Genomic DNA, 24195 nt, shown 5'->3' with positions numbered 1-24195 from the left:
GTGAAACGATATGATGGAATTCATGGTACATGCCTCATGGGTTCAAACAGAATGTAAAATAAAATTTAAAAGTATTATCAACACAAACTTCCCACATTGCTCTTTCCTTATAGTAAAACAAGCAACTAATTGGCTGGTCACAAACTCTAAGTAAAACGGAAACATTATAAGGAATCAGGATCGGCACAGTATTAAACTATGTAAATTAAAGTATACTGCTGAAGATCTGCGTATTTAAAACAACTGTTAGCTATACTAAATAATAAACCATTAAACATACCAAAAAGCAGTGTCATGAAGTCCCATTATCTTTAAAAATTCCTTTAGCTTTTTTTCTTTTTCTGCTACAATGTGAATTGCCAGAAAGTACCCGAAAGGTGAAAACGCTATGACTAGATAGATTAAAATGACTCCTCGGGGGAAAGTGTCTATTTCCACAACGGCAGCTTCTCCCATGATGACAGCTTTAGTTGACTCCAGCTCCTTCCATAGGGAAACATTGGTCTTCCACTACAATTAGAAAATGTAAATACATTAATTTAGTTCTGACAATAGCTCCTAATAAAGTGTGATTATTATTACCTAAAATTAGTAAGTAACCTCATGCAAATAAAATACTCAGAAAGCCACACTCTTGAAATAAAGGGAGTAACCACAATATCATTATAAAAAGCAGAATTCTGCTCTTAATTCATTCTGGAAATTAAAAGTTTGAAGATTGGAATGAATAAATTTTGATTTAATTCATCCAATAAAATAAAAGCATATGATTCTATTACCACATTAAGCAGATTAAAGTCATAATAAGAATATGCTTGCTTCTTCAGAGCTGAGGCTTGTAGGCATGATTAACAACCACCATTCCTATGACTATATTTAAAAAGGTTCTTTTATGTAAAGAGTATGCTTTCTTACTGAGTTAAAATTGGTACACACAGGACATATTTAGGGAATTATGTAATAAAAATACTTATCAATTGATACTTCTACTATTCACATGAATGCCTAAACTACAACTCTGTACTACCCACAGTGGTCTACCCTTGTGTCTCACTAAAACACAATTAAGTTCTGTAATATCATCATAGAGACACATCTAATGTTTCAATCTTTATCTGAACAGCACAACTGAAGTAACACAGTATTAAAAACCCAAATACAGTCATATCATGCAAGCTGCAACTTTTTAAGACAATTCTAGGCAAATCATCCTATTTTAGTTCTTACAATTAAGATAAAAAAGGTGGTCACCTTCTTTAACTTATCTGTATTCAAGGGAAAGGTCTAAAAGTTCACATATTTCATAATATAGGAATATTTCATAAATATTACCTATAATCAATAAATATATATTATAAATTATATTCATAAAACTATACAATAAAAATAGGCTTCAAAAAGTATTAAATTAGAAAATACTTTATTTCATCTTTTTCTCAAATAATTATATCATGTGTTATATATATTTTTACCTAACTTAACTAAAGCCAATTTTAAAGGAAATTTGGTTTGATTTTCTTCCTTTGTTACAGTACCTGTATAATGGCAGCATCTATTGATGCCTGTAAAGCTGTGAACCCTGACGACCAGTACTGAGCAGCATCACACGATTTTGAACAACCAGCTACAGGAAGGAAAATAGTGACGTAAGTGCTTTCTTCTGAAAACAGCACATGGAAGGTTACCAAAGTAGCACAATCACTCTCTATAGGACCAAAGAAAACATGCTACTACTCTTCAAATACAACTATCTGTGAGATTCTTATTTATTTGAATGCTCAGACTAATTACACGTTAGAGGCTAGCAAGATGGGCCAGTGGGTAAAAGTACCTGCCCCACAAACACAAGTTCTATCCACGAAAGCCACAACAAGTCAGATATGGTGGCTTGTATGTATAAGCCAAACATTCCTATGGTGAGAGGAGAGACAGAGAAGGGAGAACCACCCAAGGTCACGGGCCAGTGGCCTGGGGTACAAAGCAGTAGAAAGACCATGCCTCAACAAGATAGAAGGGGAAAACCAACTTCCAAAAGTTGCTCTCTGGCCTCCAACGCAGACAGAGTGGAATTTACATACAGTCACACATGTAACACATATCACACATACCACATGAAATAAAACAAAAAATAGAGCCGGGCGGTGGTGGGGCACGCCTTTAATCCCAGCACTCGGGAGGCAGAGGCAGGCGGATCTTTGTGAGTTCGAGGCCAGCCTGGTCTACAAGAGCTAGTTCCAGGACAGGCACCAAAGCTACAGAGAAACCCTGTCTCAAAAAACCAAAAAAAAAAAAAAAAATAGATGTGATAGGATACTAGATGGTAAATGAATAAAGATGTAAATTCATTATAAACAGAACTATTTAAAAGTCACTTTTCCAGAGCTGAAGAGATGGCTTAGCTATTAAGAACACTGGCTGACACTGTGGAAATCAGTGTGGCTGTTCCTCAGGAAGCTGGGAATCAATCTAACTCTAAGTTCCAATGTACTACTCTTGGGCATATGCCCAAAGGATGTTTCATCCTATGACAGAGACACTTGTTCAATCATGTTCATTGCTGTGCTCTTCATAAAAGCCATAAATTATAAACAACCTAGATGTCCCTCAACAGAAGAATGGATAAAGAAAATGTGGTACACTTACAAAAGAGTATATTAGTCGGCAATTCAAAAAAATGACATCATAAAATTTGCAGGTAAATGGATGGAACTAGAAAAAAAATCATCCTGTGTTGCAGAAGCTCCTTCATCCAACAGCCGCTGAGATACCAGCCCATTGGGGCGTGATCTCTCTCCCTTTAAAAAAGCGGCCACTTCCCTCTCCTCTCTCTCTTACTTCCTGCTCCGCTTCCTAGACTCCCTTCCTGATTGCGCAGAGGGCTATTGTCTGGGACGGTGATCTGTAAGTTTTTTCCCCTTTAAATAAATAAATAAATAAATAAATAACCATTCTATTAATCATAATTCCAAACTGGTGTGGGACTGTTGTGACTTACACCTTCGCCTTCAATCCTGAGTAAGGTATTCCAGACCCAGAAAGATAAATATGGAATGTATTCACTTATGTGTGGATATGAGCTGTGAAGTCAGTAATAATCAAGCTACAATCCATAAAATGACAGAGGGTATAGAGTAAGAGGCTAGAGGGAACAGAGAGATCTCATTAGGAAAGCGAAACAGTATTGATTTTTATGGATATATTGATGGGGGGTTCTGGAATGGAAGATCAAGTGGGAATAGAAAGGGGAGAAGGGGATGAAGGAAGGAGTATGGGTAGAGACAGATAAAGTGAGGGACATTTGAAGGTTAGTATAGAAACCTAATACAGTAGAATCCTCCTAAAATATATACATATATGAAGTTGATCTAAATGAAAATGCCAAATAATGGAATAGACAGAGACCCAACTAGCCAGCTCTTGTCTCCCAATGAAGCTTCCAGTAGCAGGATTGGGTTACATCTAATTGAGCTGCTGGCCAAAAGCCAACAAACAACCCGGGAATACCCCAACAACCCAGGTTGCTGCCAAGACTATAGATTTCTCTCTACAAGCTGACAACAAGGCCCCATTACTGAAGACAACACCTACACAAATCATTGAACATGGAGATGCCAAACTGGTGCCTACATAGAGCATTCACATCTATGTTCCAGGGTGTTTTTTACAGGAAGGTACTCTATATGCTATCAAAAGAGAAACATAAATACCAAGCAGTCACACACCCTTTGTCTACCTGGTATTCTACTACAAGATATGCCAGGACAATGTTGGCACAAAGTCTGTGAGAGTAACCAACCAATTGTTGTTCTGAATTAAAGCCCACTGCATGAGATGGAACCCATAATCAACAATCAGATTAACAACCAGAGACTAGCTAGCCCAGAGACCTAGGGCCAAACCAAATAATACAAATCTAAAAGAAAAAAGTATAGTGATAAAATGACTATTAATGATATTCTGCTCTACTTATAGATCTGTGCATTATTCAACCTTCACCAGAAACGCTTCCTCCTGCAGCATATGGGAATGAATATAGAGACCCACATTCAGACATTACAAAGAGAGTGAGAGACATTGAAACACTCAGCCCTAATGTCTCCATCAAATTCCCTCCCTTTAGGGAACTCCAAAGAATAGGGGGGAAAGAAGGTAAAAGCCAGAGGAGATGGAGAACACACACGCGCCAAAAACAAGCAAACAAACAAACAAGGCCCTCTGAAGCAACATAAGCAAAGCTCCTAGGAACTCAGACACTGAAGCAGCATGCACAGGACTGCAGGGTCTGCACCAGGCCCTCTGCACTTTCATGATGGATTCCTGAGTGCACAACTGCGTGGGCCTCTGATCATTGTACCTGCTCTTGGGCTCTTTTCTTTCTGTAGGTCTGTCTTTGGTGTGGTAGTTTTTGTTTTAGCTTACATTTTATTGTGTCATATTTCTAAAAATAGAGGAAATGAATGTATGAATAAATGAATATAAACTTTGCCACTAGAGTACAGGTTAACAACGGAACTGTCATTTTATACCTGCTGGCACACAGAAAACCAGTTTCCTCCAACAGAATGAAAACTGCTCCAGGGAGGATCTCATGTCAGGAGTAGCTGACCAGCAAATAATAGACGCCACAGGGCTTTTGTATGTGTGTTTTTATTTGGTTACAGTTTTGGTGTTTAGTTTTGTTCTCCCTTCTGGGGGATATAATCTGTTCTCTATAAGCATTGTGTGTTTGCATTGGTGATGTAGGGTGTCCTTCTGTATGTGTTGCTTTACTGGTTTATGAATAAGGCTGCTTCCACCTACGGCATGGCAGGATAAAGCCAGGCGGGAAATCTGAACAGAGATGTAGTGAGCAAGTAGGTGGAGTCGGGAGATGCCAAGTAGAAGGAGAAAGATGCCAGTCACCAGCCAGAACTTACCCTGCAAACCACAGCCTCATGGCGATACACAGATTAATAGAAATGAGCTAATTTAAGAATTAAGAAATAGTTAATAGGAAGTTCTGAGCTAATAGGCTGAACAGTGTTGAAATTAATATAGTTTCTGTGTTAATACTTGGATCTGGGCAGCCAGGAAACAAACGAGTGGTCTCCACCTACATATTGGTCTTTTGAGAAATAATGAAGATAGGTGGGTAGGGAGGAAGAAAGGATCTGGACAAACGGGAAAGGGAAAGAATATGAGATATATATATAAATTTGTTTCAAGTAAAAATAAGTAAATAACTAATATAGAAGGAAGGGAGGAAGGGAGGGAGGATGAGAGGGAGGGAGGGCAGACGGACACTGGTTGCTCTTCCAGAGCACCCAGGTTCAATTCCCAGCAGATGGCTCACAGCCACATGAAACTCCTGTTCCAGGGGCTTAAAACCCCTCTCCTGACCTCTGTGAGCACCAGGCATGCACATGATACACATACATATTAACAGTCAAAACAGTTACGAATACAAACTAAAAAATAGGGCACTTTTTATGTTTTAAGGTAAATCATTCTATAGTGCACATTTATCTCTGACATGTGAGTAGAATTTTCCAAACATGCTTTTAGGATAAAGAAAAACTGAAGTATTAAGAGCGGCGGGGCTGCGTTCCCAGCACCCCAGCCGCCTGCTCGGCTAGCTTATGCCCCGAAATAATTACACGGACACTGTATTCTTTTAATCACTGCTTGGCCCATTCTCTTCTAGGCTAATTCTCACATATTAATTTAGCCCATTCCTAATCATCTGTGTGTAGCACCCCAAGGTGCGCTTACCGGGGAGATTCTAGCCTAGTCCATCCTGGGTCCGAGCTTCATCACGTGTGTCTGCCAGGGAGCAGGGCATGGCGTCTCTGCTGAGGCGTCTGCTCTGGAGAGCAGAGCTGTCGAGACTCTGACCTCACTTCCTCTTCCTCCCAGCGTTCTGTCCTGTTTTCTCCTCCCACCTATCCTCTAACCAATAAAATGGGCCAGGGCAGTGCCTTTATTAGCCAATGACCTTCCTCCATCATTTCCCCTTTTTCGGTTTAAACAAAAAAAAAAAAAGGCTTTATTGCTTCATATGGCGCCCCACGTGATGGACTAAATCCACTTAAAAAACCTGAGAAGGCTTAAAAATAAGGGAGAGAGAGTTTAACACAGATTTTTGCCGTTTGTTGGTGGCGTGCTGTAGAGAGACTTCCTGATTCGGCAACAGTAGCAGAAAAAAAACGCTGTGTCATTTTAAAGCGCGACTTCCTGGGGCTGTGCCGCCATTGCGATCTCTGTCTGGCTCCTGTGGGGGACAGAGCTTTTGAATAGAGCATTTGGAGTAAAGTGCTACGATTTGTTTGATGGCAACTAGACTCGCTGTGTTCTCGGGCCTGCTCTGCTTGTTAGAGGCAAGTATGCGCTTTCATCTAAGAGAGGCTTCCTGACTCAGCTTTAGCTGCAAAGCCTGCAGCTCATTAAGAGGTCCTGCCACGAAACACTTAAATGGTGTTGACGAAAAGCTGAAAGCATGCTTTTTGGTTTTCAGCCGTAGCAGGAAAAAAGCTGCGCCGTTTAAAAATGCCGGCTTTCTGGGCTGTCCTGCCAGGACAAACTCTGACTCTTTTATGCAGGCGGTTTGTGCGGTTTGCAAGCACATGCTGCTGAAGCTCGCTTGCTGGCTACAGTCAGTACCTCAACCATGAGGCTGGAAAGCTAAGGAATGGGCTGGATCCAGCCGGCAAAGCGACGCCTTTAATCCTACTGATATTGCTTGGTAAATTAAAGACTCGTGTGGTCAGAAAAAGAGAGATATACAGTAAAGAGAGATTCAAAGACAAAGAAAATTTCTGAATGGTTTAAAGTGTGTTAAAAAATATATGCAGACTAAAAGTTGAAGTTCTTAAAGTAAAAAACAAAAAAAAAGGAAGAGAGTTGTTGTGTGTGGTAGCACACGCCTTTAATCCCAGTGCCTAGAAGGCAGAGACAAACAGATCTCTGTGAGTTCAAGGTGTAGTAGTGTACACCTTTAATCCCGAATGCCTGGGAGGCAGAGACAGGCGGATCTCTGAGAGTTCAAAGACAGCCTGGTCTACAGAGTTACTTCAGGTCAAAGATACAGAGAACCTGTCTCAAAAAGCAAAGAGTTAAAAGTAAAAATAAACAAAATAGAGGTTAAAATAAAACAAACAAAGATGGAAAATACACAGAGAATCTTGATACTGTATGCTATTATGCTCTCTTTGAATTGTTTGAATGCTGAGGAAGGAGCAACAGCTGCTAAAAGATATTTGTTTATAAATGCTGCTGAACTAATCCAACATAGATATCTTGAATTTGGATCTAAGGATATGATACTTTGGAAAGGAGTTTCTTATTTTGTTTTCACAGCGGATGAGACGCTGTTCATTTCTTCTATTCCGATTTGGTATGATGGACCACGCCCTCCTGAAGGGTTGCAGTGAACATCTTCAGAAAATTGCTTCGCTCAACTGCCAACTGAGATGAAACTAGCACACAGGTTATACCATGAAAGACCTAATTAACGACGCCCCCATTCAGCAGGAAGCAGTTTGGAGAGAAAAAACTGCGCCCATGTTCCCAAATATGGTTTATAAACATCCTTTTACATTTAAAGGGGGATATGATATAGATATGAATAATTTACATTAGTATAGATTTTGCTTTATTGATAGAGATTTAAGGTCAATTTTGTTATATATAAGTGTTTCTGATCTTGATTAAGGAACTGTGATTGTGTAGTTCATTTAAAAATATAATGTATAATTAGAAATATAAATTGTTAATAGATAATCATAATAGTCAAGATTGTAGTCATGTTAGTTAAGATTTTCTAGATATATAGAGATATATTTTAGATAGACATTCTTCATGTCTTTCAAAGATTACAGAATAGGACATTTAATGTTTTAATAACTTAGGACTTTTCATGACAATGAGACACTCTGCTCCTGGCAGCACCAATCTACTTCAAGAGGAAGATGGGCATCGAAGAGGATCCTTATGGAGTTTGATAGCCATTTGGGCAAGAAACTGCTCTTACCTGGACTATTGCATAAACTGGACACAGAGAACCCGCAGAGAGAGGACTACTGAACTTACCTAAGGTGAGATGATCTTTCGGGGTTCCTGATTCATGAAAGAGTCTGCGAGACATTCTGCAGGCCACAACAGATAGTGACTGAACTGACTTTGAATTTTCCTGCTTTATGGAAATGTCTGCTGGATACCATGGGCCTGAAGGCTGAAGATGGATGCCCCAACGGTACAGAGGAACTTTGGGTGACTGTCCAGGCAGCGAGATGTCTCTGTCATTTCTAGAGTTTTAAAAGTTGCTTTTTTCCTGTTTGCTTAGGTAGTATTGTATCTTTTGATGGAGTTAAGAATAGTTAGTTATAGTTACAGTTTTCCTTAGTTATGATAAAGATTATTGTAACTTTTACTTGATAACTGTTTTGTTATATGTAATTTTGCTATGTTAAAGCCTTTTTTTTTTTTGTTTAAACCGAAAAAGGGGAAATGATGGAGGAAGGTCATTGGCTAATAAAGGCACTGCCCTGGCCCATTTTATTGGTTAGAGGATAGGTGGGAGGAGAAAACAGGACAGAACGCTGGGAGGAAGAGGAAGTGAGGTCAGAGTCTCGATAGCTCTGCTCTCCAGAGCAGACGCCTCAGCAGAGACGCCATGCCCTGCTCCCTGGCAGACACACGTGATGAAGCTCGGACCCAGGATGGACTAGGCTAGAATCTCCCCGGTAAGTGCACCTTGGGGTGCTACACACAGATGATTAGGAATGGGCTAAATTAATATGTGAGAATTAGCCTAGAAGAGAATGGGCCAAGCAGTGATTAAAAGAATACAGTTTGTGTGTTGTTATTTTGGAGCATAAGCTAGCCATGTGGGCGGCCGGGTGTGGGGGACTCAGCCCTGCCGCTCCATATTACTACAAAAAACCTTTCTGCACTTAATACAGTGACTTCAATATTGTACAATAAACAAAACTGATATTATCTTTTCAGTTGTTTTTTAAACAACTGAAGGTAGTTCTCCATGTCTCAAATGCAAATTTCACTGGTAGGAGACCTTGACCTTCTAAACTTTTATATCATATCACAGTGAAAACGATTACATGGAGGAAAAATTATATATTTAGAAACTCATACAATGAAAGATACAATTTTGTTTTTAATGTAAATGACATTTGCATAAGTATTAAAATTAAAATAAATGTTATAGTTATTTTATATAGGATACATTTAGGAAAGATAGATATTTGGAGAATGTGCACATACAATTTTTATTTCTGGATACACAGTCTCATCATGTACCCCGGCTGACCTGGAACTCACTATGTAAATCAGGCTGAAAAGCTGCACAGGATTAAAGGTGGGTGCCACCATATCTGACCTCATGCGGCACATACCTACCTGAACAAATACGTCAGCTGAAAATGACAATACTGGACACCACCTTATTTTGATTATAAAAAATGCACCTAACACAGAATTCAATGATTATACATAGTTACTTACCTCTTGAATCCATATAAATAGAAGACACTGGAATCACATCAGGAAAAAAACGAAGTTCATAGGACATGGTGTCTTTGAAAACCACACCTACAAAGTTGCTTGACTTAGAAAGACTAGATGCTAGCATTTCTTTCTCATTTGCATATTCTTCAGTAATTATAACTGCAATATATAGAACAAAGTAATTAATTACACAATTGCAAAAGCTTACTATAATACAGTAGAGCCATTTTACAATTATATTTGATGAATAGAATATTTTATCAGTATTTTTTCTTAATTACTAATTTCTTAGAATATGAAGATAAGTGCAAAGAAAACAATGACACAAAATGATCAACAGTATTAGTGAGCTGTGACCTGATTACATAAACTATGTCATTACAATACATAATTTATGTCTATGACAAAGTATAATATAAAACAACATTCAGAACATTTCATCAGGACACATTATTTGAAAATTTCAATGTGTTGTAATATATTCTACTGCTGGCTAGTATTTATATCATCCCCACTTTTAAATCTGCTTGGTTTTTGGTACTGAGATAAATGTAGGTCCTTGAACATGCCATATACTTTTTAAAGTCTGTAAAATTTCAGACAGAAATGAAATTATAAAAATAATAATGCAGTTCAATTACCTGTCTCAAAGTAAAATAACTCCTAATAATTAAAGTTTTACTTTTAAATATTTGTTCCTATGAAGAAAATTTTTCCAGGCATGTCAAGCCTTTTGAAACTGTGATACAACATAATCACCTACAAGGTTCACGCTCCAGAATCATCTGACCAATTTACAAACAAAAAAAAAAATCTAATGTTTTAAGTAATTTTATGTTGAACCACATCCATAGCTATCCCCTACCTCAACTACATGAAGCTCATGGACCCAGAGCTGAGCATCACTACATGTGTGTTAGCAATTATGCTAAAATTCTGCAGTCTTCTTTGAACAAAAATCAACCTTATTAATATCTAATATTGTTTATTCCTCTTTAGAAGCTAAATGGAGAAAACACGGTCACCATTCTATCCAATAAATTAAACAATTTTTAGAAATATTTTCTTCTGAGAAAATTAAAAGAATTTTCTCTCATTGTTTACAAAAGGTTAACTTCACTACAGAAGGGCCAGGATTTGTTGTAAAAGAACCTAGGACTGGTACTTAGCTTCATTATCTATTGGCTGTGCAAGTTCACATTAGTGACGTAACTCTTCTAATTTTACTGTTCTCATACATGACACCTAGCTGATTAACTGGATTGCTGTAACTCTAGCTCCAAGGAATCTTTATTTTTTTTTTATTTTTATTTTTTTTTTTAGCGCCAAGGAATCTTAAGGGCTCTTCTGGCCTCCGTGGATACCTGCACACATATGTATGTACACTCACACAAACACATACAACACATGCATAAATAAAATCAATCTTCTTTAAAAAGACTACAGTACCATCGGGAAGATGATCAGAAGATACTCTCTGCATGATGCTGCTTGTAATATTATCCACAGGAGTATATCCAAGAATAAGGTTAGAAAGGCTAGATTTGTCCATGGGGTTAAGTTCTATATCAGATACTTCTTCATATTTCTTATTTGGATGCATCATGCTAATTAATATTAGCCAAAATAAAAAAAATAGAGGAAAAAGAATTTCCTACAATAAAAGAAACAGTTATTACAAAGTATAAGGATGGTGGCAAAAATTAAGATTTCTATGTAAATAACATAGGTAATACTAAGGAAATTAGCAAGGAAGTGTGGAATTCACACAGCTAGAGAAGGTAAAAGCAACCCTATCCTAAAAGAATTACTATGGTGAGCATCCCACCAAACCCCAAAACATAGTTGAACCTTTTCAATTAAAAGGTTTTAATACTCAAGTTATATAATAAAGTGACGTAAAGATAATGTTTAAATGTCTTAAGAGTCCTGATTTAATACCCAATATATTTACTCATAAAATCTTAAAGTAACCTGCAAACAAATCCTTACAAAGATTATCATTAAAAAGAAATGAACTTGGAAAAAAGAAAAACAAGCAAATAAGTAAATGAAAAACTCTTTGATTCTGAACTTAAAACAGTACCTTATTAATAATACCTAAAATGCTACTAAAATTACATTTAACTAGTTTATGGCCTGCTTTACTAGGCATGAGCTATCATTTTATCTTGTTCCTTGTTCTGCTTGTTTCAGGAGATAGCCCACACTTGAAATTATTGCTAACTGGCCAGCTAGACTTCATTCTTTTACCAAAAGCATTCCATGCTGGGGTACAACTCTTGTGACGTAATTTTAGTATTCTTTGGCAACTTAATTCAGAAACCATACAGTGGGAAGATGTGGGGTATAAAATTGTGCAATACCGTTCCAAAAAGTTATCTGTGTTATCACTTCATCAATGGGGAGAAAATGCAAAATTACATGTTGACGTCAACTGAATTGAGTCATCACTGATACATTTAGGAGCATTAGGTCATTCTCTTTTTTTCTTGCTATTATAAACAATACAATATACTTTTATAAAGAGACTAAAATAATTAAATTATAAAAATGAATTCAGAAAAATTACCTTAAAATACAACACATCAAAGCAAAACAAACCATAAGAAGACAAAATAATGAGTATTTTTAACTTACCTGAACGCTACTTTTTTTAGTCCTGCATTTAATTAAGTAATTTTTCAGCAGAAGTGTTCTAGTCTGTCTCCAAACTCCCACATCCCTAATTGCAGTAGCCATGCTTTCTGGATCAGCTTATTAAAAGGAAAAACAAACAAAGCTTGAACTACATAGTAAAGCACATGTGATGTTCAATGGCAACAATATATAGATCTCTTTTTCATTTCCCAGGTAAAACAAAGCTAAGTATACTGCAAGCTATCTCTCCTGCTTGTATGGAATGCAGAAAAGAGCAATCTGACAGCTCTACAAAGCACATAACAACATGCGAAACAAGAAAATATCAAATCTGAAGCAGGCCCAGACTAGCAGCGAGCTCACCATGCTTTCTCCTTTGGTGTCACTCAAACTGAGCACATGAGAACTGAGCACCAAGACAGAAAGGGCTTTAGAAGTTAACTTACAATTCTGACTTGAGGGAAAGTTAGTCTTAAAACTCAAGGAGATGTGGAAATGTCCAAGTTTGTTTTTATTCATCACGTTCTTTTCTGTGTCCCTATCCTGAAAAATCCCCTTGGTGGCAGTACCAGACCATAGTAACAAAAGCTCTGAGGAAGAGAAACTTTCTCTCCAAGAAGACTGGGCCAATCCACTGTGCTTTGTATATTACTGTCCTACCACTGGGTCCTGAGTTCTAGTTATTGCTGCAAAAGTGAAGTGGCATGGTGACACTTTCTCACTGGAGGAACAACAGAGCAGCCAGAGAGAAAGAGAAAACAGAGAGATCAAATAAAAAGGGGAGTTCTGAAATTCACAGGCAAAAATGAAGTTTTTATTGACTCTTAGATTAATTCCCAAACTAGGATATGGATCTTATCCTATGGATGTTGATAAAGACTAGAGAAATCAAACTAGCACACACATCCACCACTACCCAGATCCAGACTAGTCACCAGGCAGCATTCACATGACAGATCCAAACTACAAACCTTTTGAAAACTCAACTGAAGATGCAAATAGTTCAGAGAATGTGGGAAGAAACTTACAGTCAAAACCTAAAAACATTCACAACCTGCTAAAAGAAAGTATCAACATCTCCACAAGATTAAGAAAAAGTTCAATGTCTCAAACAACCACAAATTACATGGCAAATGGCCAATATATCCCACTGTCAAAATGACAGTATTGCATGAATTTCACCAGAAACAACAAAAGCAGCATCTGCCTTCAAACTGTCATGCCACTGACAGATCAAAGAGCCAAACAAGCCCAACCTAAGAAGGAAACAAAAGATGTATAAAAGGTTATTTATGGAGTGGTAGGTGACTCTCAGTGCACCAGAGTCACCATCCCCACCTAAATTCTTATTTTACAGCTATAATTTTGTACAGCAGAATTGTGAAGATGGACACTAAAAAGAAATCCCACACTAGCTCAGAATTTTGTATAAGAAAGGGTTATTTATTTAGGGATAGACTCACAGATCACAGTCTTCTGCACCAACGGGGAACAGCAACGGAATCCAGAAGCCAGAAGAGAGAGTCTTGGCATTTATAGTATAAGAGACCACACCCAAGTGGGCTGGTATCTTGAAGGCTATTGGCTGAAGCTCCCACAGCACCTTCCCCTTTTGTTTAAATAAGAGAGTTCTAAACCCAATACAAAACTATGTACACTAGGAATAGATAATCAAGTATAAAATTAGAATTACAACCAGCATAAACAATATTAAGCAAGGAGCATATGCTAAATGTTTTAATAATTCTGTTCTAAGGAGTCTAAGTTTGTATTGAAAATGGCTTGGCTAGATCATAAGAGGACGGTAACTACAACATCTAATCTTCAGTCACAGTGAAGGCCTGAGAAGGGAGATAATTACTTGAGTAGGAAGAAAGTGTTATCAAGCAGCTTCCAAAATGTGCAGTAGATGATAGAGACAACTGGCTACCCAAGCAATTACCCAAAGTCTCATTTGCAATGTGGAAGCAACCAGAAATGTGCTTAAGCTATTGGCCAAACCGTATTGCAAATGATATAGTTTCTGAATGATTATTTTGTGATCTGGGCAACCAGGAATGAACAAGTGGCCTCTCACCAATAGAACTAATTTCAAATAACAACTGGACTAAGAATCAATGCTAAAGTGGCAAAATCAAACCAGGAATTAAAGCCTACATAACAGAAGACAAAGATAAAACCAATCTCTGAGAAAGTTACATGTTTGCATGTTCTCTATCCTTGCTCTTACTGTAGAGTTTGCTGGTCTCAGAAAACTCTTAGACCATAGGAAGGAATGTTCTATCTAGTGTCAGTCGGGCACAAAGAACAGCAAACAGTGTTGAAACACAGAAGTTAGTCTGGCTAAGATCTGAGGACTAAAGTTCCTACACATGAATTTTGGAATTATCTGACAAAAACTTCCAAGTAGCTAGCCATCTGGGAGTCACAGAGAAATACACGTGAAACCAGGAAGGAGTCCCCCCCTGATGGCTGGCTCTCCAGTGGGGTACCTGGGAGTCACAGAGAAATACATGTGAAACCAGGAAGGAGTCTCCCCCTGATGGCTGGCTCTCCAGTGGGGTACCTGGGAGTCACAGAGAAATACACGTGAAACCAGGAAGGAGTCCCTCCCTGATGGCTGGCTCTCCAGTGGGGTAACTGACAATCAAATCACTCATCTACAGATCCCGCATGCAGCACTAACAACTAGCCGAACAAGGGGTTCCACAGTGTAACTGGTGAAGAGTGGCAAGCAAGCCTGTTCAGAAGCAACCTATCACTTTCTAATGGACCTGAAATCCAAGCCTCGGGAGGCAGTTTACACCTGATACTATAAACCCATCAAAAGTCCATGCCTAGGGAAATCACCAGCCCCAGTGGGAAAACCAGTATTGTTGTTTTGCTAAAAGGACATGATGTGCATCTTAAACTGCCTTCTAAATCACTATTCTTATGCCCATTGAACCAGTGCAGCTATCAGCGTGGGGGGGAGGGGTGGCACACCTCTCTGAAGAACCATAAACAGCTAATTGAGGCTTTCATATTCTTCAGTGGTGTGGCCATTAAGCCCCCATCCACCCACCCATGTGCATGCAAGCAACTCTAATTAATTGCACTGGGCCACAAAAATAAAAGTTTTTTTGTTTCCGTTAAAAAAAAAAAAAAACTAAGAGGGGGTCTTGTTAGGAAGTTGTTTGATGGACACAAGGAACAAGGAACTAAGAGAAGAGATAGGCAGAATGTGATTAAAGTAGATCATATCTAGTTTTGCAACTGTGAATGATAAAAATAATTTTAAAAAAGGCCTTGTTAAACCTTCCCAAGCAATTGGTGCCACCTTGTTTTCTATAAACTACCTAATGGAGGCCACTGACGTGAGTCCTCTCCAAAGCAAGGGCAGTCTGTTCCGAGTTCTGACCGCCTCCACTTCAGATAAAAAGGCAAGCAACCTTTTATAAGCAGTTTGTCTTCTCCTGAATGGATCTTTATTATTAAAAGTTAACTTAAATGAGCATCCGTTTTATATGCAGAGAAAAAGGATTAGACTAAAACTTTTTAATTAACAATGAAATTACAAATTTTATTTTGTTTTCCACTTTGTAACTGATCTATAATTACCTACACATTAAAAAAATAACATACTGTACAACTATTTAAAGGAATTGGAAATAGCACAATAAAAGTAATCAAGAGTGCATTGATAATCATATCTACGTCAAAGAAAAGAAATAGAAAAAGAAAAGGCACAGTCGTTCAAAGGTAATTAGCTATAAAACAAACAGAAATATCAACCAACTCAACATGAATATTCCCAAGTTTTCTGTCAAAAGACAACTTAGTAAGTAAAATTGTCAAATAGAATGTTTAGCATTCTATTTTTTAGATACCAAATTCTCCACAGAATAGCTAGATTCATATTTTTACTTTGAACTGTTGCCTTAATTCAAATTTGAGTCCCTTATTGAAGTTCACAAACCTAATTATCCACTTCGCACCTTGGGAGAACTTTGTAAAACAACACTAAATCCAGGCTGGGTATGAAGGATCATGTATTTAACCCCAACAGAGGCAAGTGAGTCTCTGTGATTTGGGAGTCAGTCTCATCTACACAGTGAGTTCAAGTTCAGTCAGGGCGACATAAAGAGACCATAGATGTCTTTTAAAAATAATAACAAGCCGGGCGGTGGTGGCGCACGCCTTTAATCCCAGCACTCGGGAGGCGGAGGCAGGCAGATCTCTGTGAGTTCGAGGCCAGCCTGGTCTACAAGAGCTAGTTCCAGGACAGGAACCAAAAGCTACGGAGAAACCCTGTCTCGAAAAATCAAAAAAAATAAATAAATAAATAAATAAATAAATAAAATAAAATAAAAAAATAATAACAAATAAACAAAATAAAAACCCTAAATCCAAGCCGGGTGGTGGTGGCGCATGCCTTTAATCCCAGCACTTGGGAGGCAGAGGCAGGCGGATCTTTGTGAGTTCGAGACCAGCCTGGTCTACAAGAGCTAGTTCCAGGACAGGCTCCAAAACCACAGAGAAACCCTGTCTCGAAAAACCAAAAATAATAATAATAAAATAAAATAAAATAAAATAAAATAAAAAACAACCCTAAATCCTACCTCCTAACCATGACCCCAACAACTACAACACCATTTCCATTTCTTCCACTATAACTACCCCTTGAACTGCACTTATTACATTTTCCTCCGGCAGTATGGAATTTTTGTTTGTGTGCTTGTTGTTTTCATTTTTTTCAAAACAAGGTTTCTTTGTGTAGCCTTAGCTATCCTGAAACTCATTTTAAGTACCAGGCTGGCCTCAAACTCAGAGATCCACCTGCCTCTGCCTGCCAAGTCATGAGAAGTGAATTTACCTTAAATACAACATTTATGAAAATAACACTTTCTGCTATTAAGTTTTCACCTAATGGAAAATTCTTATTATGCTCAAACTTGGTTTTTCTTCCTTAGGGCACATGCTCTATTATCTTCCCATAATTATTTCTTAAAACCAAAAGCGTCTGAACCAACACAACAGAGGCACCCAAATCAACAAATACAACAATTACTAAGATGGTATGGTGGTTATGAATGTGACCTCTGCAATCAAGTCAATTAGCATAAATCCTGCCTCTGCCATTTCACAGTTATGAGATCTCAGGCAAGTTATTTAACTTTTTGTCTCTATTTGTCTTTTGTAAAACAATTACAATACCTACTTGGAGTTCTTAAAATAACTAAATGAAATGGTATATGTAAAAACTGAAACCCTGGTACAAGGCAAGTAATTAATTATAAATGTTAGTCACAACTGTATATAAAAGTAGTAGAACTAATAGCCACAAAAGAATAATAAAGAATACCACATTCATGGAAAAACAGCAGGGTGATTAAAGAAATTAGCAGAATCCGAACCTCTATAGTGTCGATAGCTTCTAAAGACAAATTGGTCCACTAGAAGTGGGGCTGAATCATGAGAATCTACCAGAATGGACGACGATAAAGAACAGACAGGAGAAAACAATAAAGAAGTATAAAATGTTACATATGAAAACTGATGAATCAGTATGACTGGTCATAGTTAGATTTTTTATTGAAAACCAGGTCTAATTGTGTGGAAAATATTACATTTCAATATTTTTGAGCTTCTATCCATCCAAGTAGTAAAACTTGGCTAGATATACTAGTGACAACTGTAAAAGAAAATCTGAATGTCTACTAAAGTAATCTTTCTTTTCTAACATGTAAGTCATCAACTTAAAAATAAATTATTACACAAGCCAAATACCAGAAAATCCATTAAAAATTAGGAAACTTTATTTACTGTGTATATGTGTGTGTGTGTGTGTGTGTGTGTGTGTGTGTGTTTGGGAGTTGGTCATCTCCTTCCACCATGTGGGTCTTGTGGTGTATTTGTAGACTGTGTAAAGATGTATTGCTATGATTATTGTGATAAAAACCTGAACAGCCAATACCTAGGCAGGAGGTATAGGCGTGATTTCCAGGGAGAGAAGGGATAAGAAGAATCTAGGTGCACATGCAACACCAGGAGACACAGAAACTGGAATTGCAAGACGAAAGAGAGGCAATGCCACGTGATAAAATGCAGATTAATATAATGAGTTAGTTTAAGTTATAAGAGCTAGTCAGGAATAAGTCTAAGCTACAGGTCAAGCATTCATAATTAATTATCGTGTCCGTGTCATTATTTGGAAGCTGGCGGGTAGGACAGAAAAAGTTATTACATTTGGTTTGGAGGAATGAACTCAAGATTTTCAGGCATGGTGGCAAACGCATTCCCGCACTATGCCATCTCACTGAGTCTCCACTGTTTATTAACTGAAAAATTTGAAAGTTACAGATATTTTTTTGAATGTAAGAGAATCCTATTATTTTACTAATTGTCTCTTTAAAAAAAATGTGATTTTCTTAAGAGACTCTTCATTTAAAAAAAAAATCTCTAATTTACCTAATGTTACCATTACTTCTATCAAGCGTTTTAACTAGTAATGCATGAAATATTTTGGAATAAACGGTACCATTTAATTTTGTAAGAGGCAAAATCACCTTGAAATTAAAATGTGTTATGTAGAGCCCATTTTTTTAATTCATGTTTACTTCTATGATGTATGAGGTACGATTATATTTTATAAAGAAACTGAGCAACCTGTATGTTCAGAGCTATTTACTGGTAAGATGAGGTCAGTGACCTTCTTAGCATGTTTGAAAGACACTTGGGAAAGCTCTCAGCTGAAAATATGTTCTGAATTTCCAAAAGTTAACTGTTTGAGGTTGTTGGTGGCCACCTCAAGCAAAGCCAATTACCACTGTTCTATGCTCCCGTTTTACTAACTACAATCAGCTAGCGTACTGCATTTTCATTGTATGTCCTAACCTTGAGCCCGGCCACGAGACTCTTAATGAAAAGAAAAAAAAAAGTCTTCTACTTACTTTTCTGACCACACCAATGGTAATACCAAAATTATCTTAATACAAATTCCTTCATCAGACCTTTTTCGGAGAGGTCTGCAAACCAAGATGGAAGAGGTAGTGGTGTCTAAGCCCACCCACACCTTGCTCTGCACAATCTAAGAGTTCACAATGTGTGAGGGGTTTGGAGAGTGGCAAAATGTAGCCTTGGATGGCCATTACCTCTGAGATCCACCTGCCTGGCATGTAGCCAAATTTCTTAACAGCTTGAGGAGACAAACCAAACATTAATAACTCGTGATGGGCCAAAACATGAAATTCAAATTTCAGGGCCTATACATGAAGTTTGATTGGAATATACCCATGCTGTTTAGTATACGCAATGTCTATGGCTGCTTTGTGCAATGAGGGCAGATTGAAGCTGAGACAGATTTTATTCAGTCAACTCCCTTACACTTTATCCAAAAAGACTGACAATTCCTTCAATCGGCTACAGGAGACAAGAGCAAGTGGGAAAAGTGGGTCACATTTCTAACATTTTCTGAAGAATTCCTGCTCATACAGACTTCAGGTAAGTAAAATGACACGTGATGTTCTTATCTCAGTTGAGGGAAAGACTTTGGGAAAGGGCCAAAATGGAATTTCTAAGCAGAGAAAAACTATGGGAAAGCTGGATTTCCAAACAACTTGACTTGCGTAAAATAAAGAGCCAAGGGTGGAGGCAGAAGGCAAACTGAAACGGGACAGAGTATGGGTGTACACCCTAGTGATCAGTATAAAGACTGAAACTGAAAACAGATTGCAAAACACCTTTTCTGCAAAACAAAACACTACTTTTGTGCGCAGCCCAGAAACACGTCTATCCCCTTCTGGACCTTTACACCAAGGGGACATGCTTCCACTGCCTGCCAATCCCACTTTACAAGCCCGCTCACCCTCCCAATCCTCAGACCTCCGACAACCCCATCTCCAGCATCACTTTCCAACTGTGATCTGGATTCCTGCTTCAGAGAGAAAACAGAAGCAGTCGAAAGTAATCTCTCCAGTATTCCCTCCACTTACCCACATCTGTGCCTGTCATCTGCACATTGTAAACAATGAGCCATTACAGCCTAGACAAGACTCCGTTTTCCCTAGCACTCTAACCATGAAAGCTTAAATGCAATCTGGATTTAGCTAGATTTTAAAGTTAAGATTTAATTTTTTTTTTGAAAAGAGCTATTAAGCTATCCAACAAAGCACTGAAAGAAAATCCTGCCTAGCTATACTACTGGCTTCTCAGTGGACAAAATAAACCTTTAAATTTTAATAGGAGATCAATCATAAATGCTTTCTTCATTGATCTTTGAAAATTTACTGAAAGTAGTGACAAAATAAAATACTAATGCCAATAAAGTTTAATCAATTTGATGACAGCATGTCTTGCTGCAGAAGACGATGCAATGGAACCCATATGGCAAGTTCGCTAATACCTTGGCTTATATATACTATTAATTTTGTATAAAAGTTTAAAGTTGGCACTTTAAACTATCGCCAATCTAATTCACATACTAATAAAGACTACAATTTTTATTATTATGAAATGCTTTTATTATAATTACTTTTTCAATTAAACTCAATGGCAGGCATTAAAAATTATATTTATCTTTGTGCTCTAGAAACAAAATTATTATCTGGAACGTAAAAGACATTAAATGTAAAGTATTAATAAATGTACACTAAATTTAAGATTTCCCTATGTTTAATATCATTTGAGGTTTTGCATTTTCAAGAATACATCCGATTAAACGACCTACATTTAAAGACCAATGTCTCTTAAGTATGATTTCAGGGTAAATACCCACAAAGTGTTCTAATAGTGTTCCCATCTATTGTGTCTTCTCTGAAAATACATAACAATGCTCTCTGGACAAACAAATATATATATTATAAATAAAACAAATAAAATATATTGGGTAGAGCGCCAGGAGTCCGGCATGCCTGCAGTAGAATCTCAGCGTTTCTTTTTTTTTTTTTTTCTCCCCAGCTGGGACCTTAATGAAGTTATTTAACCTCTTTAAGACCCATTTCCCACATCTACTCAACTAGAGGACCATCTCCAACCTCAGAGCAGTGTCAGATGAAGTAATGCTGAACCTGGCCCTGAGCCAGAATGCAATCTCGTCTCGGGGGCCCTGGACTGTCCTCGGCAGTAACTAGACGCGCCTGCTTTCCATTTCTGCCCTCAGACTCGATTCTTTTACAACGTAAAGCCAAGCCTAGGGGAGCTGGGGCGAACCCCTCCACTCTGATCGCCTCCGAGCTACTGCATCCATCGGCTCGCTTTTTCTTCCTCCCTGAACCAGATCCGTAATCTTCGGTACGTTTGGGGAAATCTGATATGTACAGCCCCCAGAACCACGTCACGAGCTCTGCGGATTTTCCTCTCACCCCAAAGTCCTCTCTGGTCACACGAGACCCGCCAGCCAACAACTCCGGTTTGGTTAGGGGATTTCTTGTCTGCCTGACTGCCTGCCTGCCAGCTTGTTTTTCTTCTGTCTCTGAGGGTGGGAGCGCTCCAAGTCGCCTACCCGATGGCCCGAGGTCCCGCTCCGCGCCCGCCACCCGCCAGCATCCCAGGCGGACTAGCATCCTTCGGCCCCCAGAGACCCGCCACACCCTCTCCTCGGCCCCCCGCTGCTCGGCCGTCCCCGCTGTCCCCCGTCACCTCGTCACCTCTCTCTCCGTAGAAGCGACTGGCCGGGCCGCAGGCCTCGAGCGCCGGGGGCCCTCGGCGTCCCCTCACCCCGGCGTCCCAGCCGCAGCGCCGTCAGGCCCACGCCGAGCTCTTCCCTGCGGAGACCGCCGGAGTGACGGAGCTCAGAAATTCAGGGGAGAGAGGCGGGGCCGCGGGCGCGAGCGAGCGAGCGCGTGCCCGCCGCCAGGCCACGCCCCCTGCCCGCCTCGGAACGCACCTGCGGGGCCGCGCGAGCGTAACGCGTGCGCGCGTGCTCCTGGGACTCAAGATGGGAGCGCGCTTGGGGGGGCGGAGCTACGGTTGGGCGGGGCTCTGAGGCTTCGGCGCAGCGGGCGCAGGTCAAGGAGCGAGGCCGGGCCTGCTGACTCAAGTTCAGGGGTCTCGAATCTCGTGCGGAGTTTGCTGCACTCGCTGTGGAGGCCGCAGAGGTTGGAGGCGCCTCCTGGAGGACGGCCTTGCTCCTCCGCCCTCCCCTCTGCCTCGGCTTCCTAGCATTTTAAGAGTTTATGAAAGTCTCACTGTGTCTCCTCCTCCCACCCGCTGCAGCGTCCCCATTTCTGTAACTATTGCCTTCCCTTCCCCAGGCTCAGACCAGGGACCTTGCACATCCTGAATTAAGGATGCTTTGAGATCCTTCAAATACCTTCGCTAAAACCTTCAAGTCTGACAAAACTTGGATTACTCAAAAGTTCAAAGATTGGGCTTCTGGCAGATATAATATACCACGCTTAATTCTTTCTTAACAGGCAATCTGATGTTTGGAGTTTTGTTTACCCAAAGTGACCCAAGCAGTGGTCAAAGCATTTCAAAGTAAAGTTCACAATACCAAAATTACATATCCCTGAAGAAAACCGATCCTTTCTTCTCCAGAGCCCACCAACTGTCAATAGCTCCTCAGCTAGGGGTAGGACTTCATCACACACACACACACACAGACACACAGACACACACACACACACACACACACACACACACCATAGGGGACTTTATTTAGCTGACTTGATCTTGAATGGGTGTGCGTGCAGTCACTGTTGCTGTGTTGCACAATTACTTTCGATGACTTTTTTAATTCTGTGAGTGTGCCCCCCATTGTCCTCCACCACCTCATCACCTCTCTCTCCATAGCTTCATATATATATTTCTCCTTTCTTTTGTGTATGTGTGTATACTTCTCAAACATTTTTTCTGTACATGGGTGTTGTGCCTGCATGTATGTGTTCTCTGACTTATAACAGACTTGAACTTCAAGTCTCCTCATCCTGACAAAATGATCTCTTTCCTCTCCACACCACACGCTGCATCATACTGTCCATTTCACTTGCTCATGTGCTAATCTCTTAAGCTACATCATAAATAGTCTGACATTAAGAGCTTATTCTTATGCCAACTTAAATTTATAGGTCTTGCGGATCCATGTAGTACATGGCAACTTTTGCTAACAGTACAACTGATGGGAGAAAACACATACGAGAAGGAGTATGCAAATATTTTACATCCACAAAATATTCGCACTCACCTGCAAACAGAAGATATTCAAATTACGTTAGATGGCTGAACCTGTAATTTGGTGACAGACTGCTTGCCTAGCATGCACAAGGTCCTGGGTTTAATTCCCAGCCGCACACATACACAAGCACACACACATACATATACATACAAACATACACACACAAACACATACACAAACAGATACAATACACACAAAAACTCATACACATACATACACACACAAACATACATGCACAAATATATACACATGAACACACAAACACATATACAAACACACACACACCTACCTTATTAAATGGAAAGCAAACTTATAATCTTGTGAGAATAACACAGAACGCAAGAAAGATTTTTTAATAAAAAGATTGCTACAAATTAATACGTGGGTTATGACATACTTTACTGCCTCTGAGCAAGCTATTTTTCAGATTGTATCTTGTAAACATGTTGGTCACATGATCTCCATCTAAATTTCCACGGCTACCAGATGTTTAATATTAAATTAGCAACTGGAGAGAAAGATATTTCTTGCTGCATTTCTGTATCTAGGAAATAGAAACAAGCGGTCCTCACGCCTTGGTTGTCATGGTGGCAACTGAAATCCCCACATCTCATTAATAGACCTTAGAGACAAATCAACCACATGGGAGTTCACATATCACAGAGTTCCAGCTTGCTATTTAAGAAGCTACCCAGCTAGGAAAATAACAGTGGGCCACAATTCTTAGCAATATTTAATGTGGAGAAAGAGAATAAATCTGGTTATCTGGAATACTAACCTACAACCTGATGAACCATGGCTATGTGTGGCACTTTTCTCACTTGCTAGACACCAAATTTAAATGAATTTTCTAGGCTCCTTTTCTAAAATGAACGACAAGATTACCGAATCATTTGTGA

At 39.1% G+C, this 24195-nt stretch overlaps 1 protein-coding gene across 1 annotated transcript in view; it reads right to left on the bottom strand.

Annotated features, from left to right (window-relative positions):
- The window catches only part of Abca5 (ATP binding cassette subfamily A member 5), a 73668-nt gene extending 51768 nt beyond the window's left edge, over positions 1-21900 (bottom strand). Inside the window, exons 1-6 of the mRNA XM_041635836.1 lie at positions 21768-21900; positions 12142-12257; positions 10951-11155; positions 9499-9660; positions 1536-1624; positions 281-510 (exon numbers count right to left, since the gene is read on the bottom strand). Of these exons, the coding sequence (XP_041491770.1) occupies positions 281-510; positions 1536-1624; positions 9499-9660; positions 10951-11155; positions 12142-12243 (788 nt within the window). The 5' untranslated portion in view covers positions 12244-12257; positions 21768-21900. The remainder of the gene's footprint in view (positions 1-280; positions 511-1535; positions 1625-9498; positions 9661-10950; positions 11156-12141; positions 12258-21767) is intronic.
- Between the last annotated feature and the right edge of the window lie 2295 nt (positions 21901-24195).

This window comes from Microtus oregoni, unplaced genomic scaffold (genome assembly GCF_018167655.1).
Source record: "Microtus oregoni isolate MIOR12 unplaced genomic scaffold, Mior012 000048F_ref0000485, whole genome shotgun sequence".
Lineage (NCBI taxonomy): Eukaryota > Metazoa > Chordata > Mammalia > Rodentia > Cricetidae > Microtus > Microtus oregoni.
Note: the sequence above shows the minus strand (reverse complement) of the source record. Positions and strands in the feature narration are given on the sequence as shown.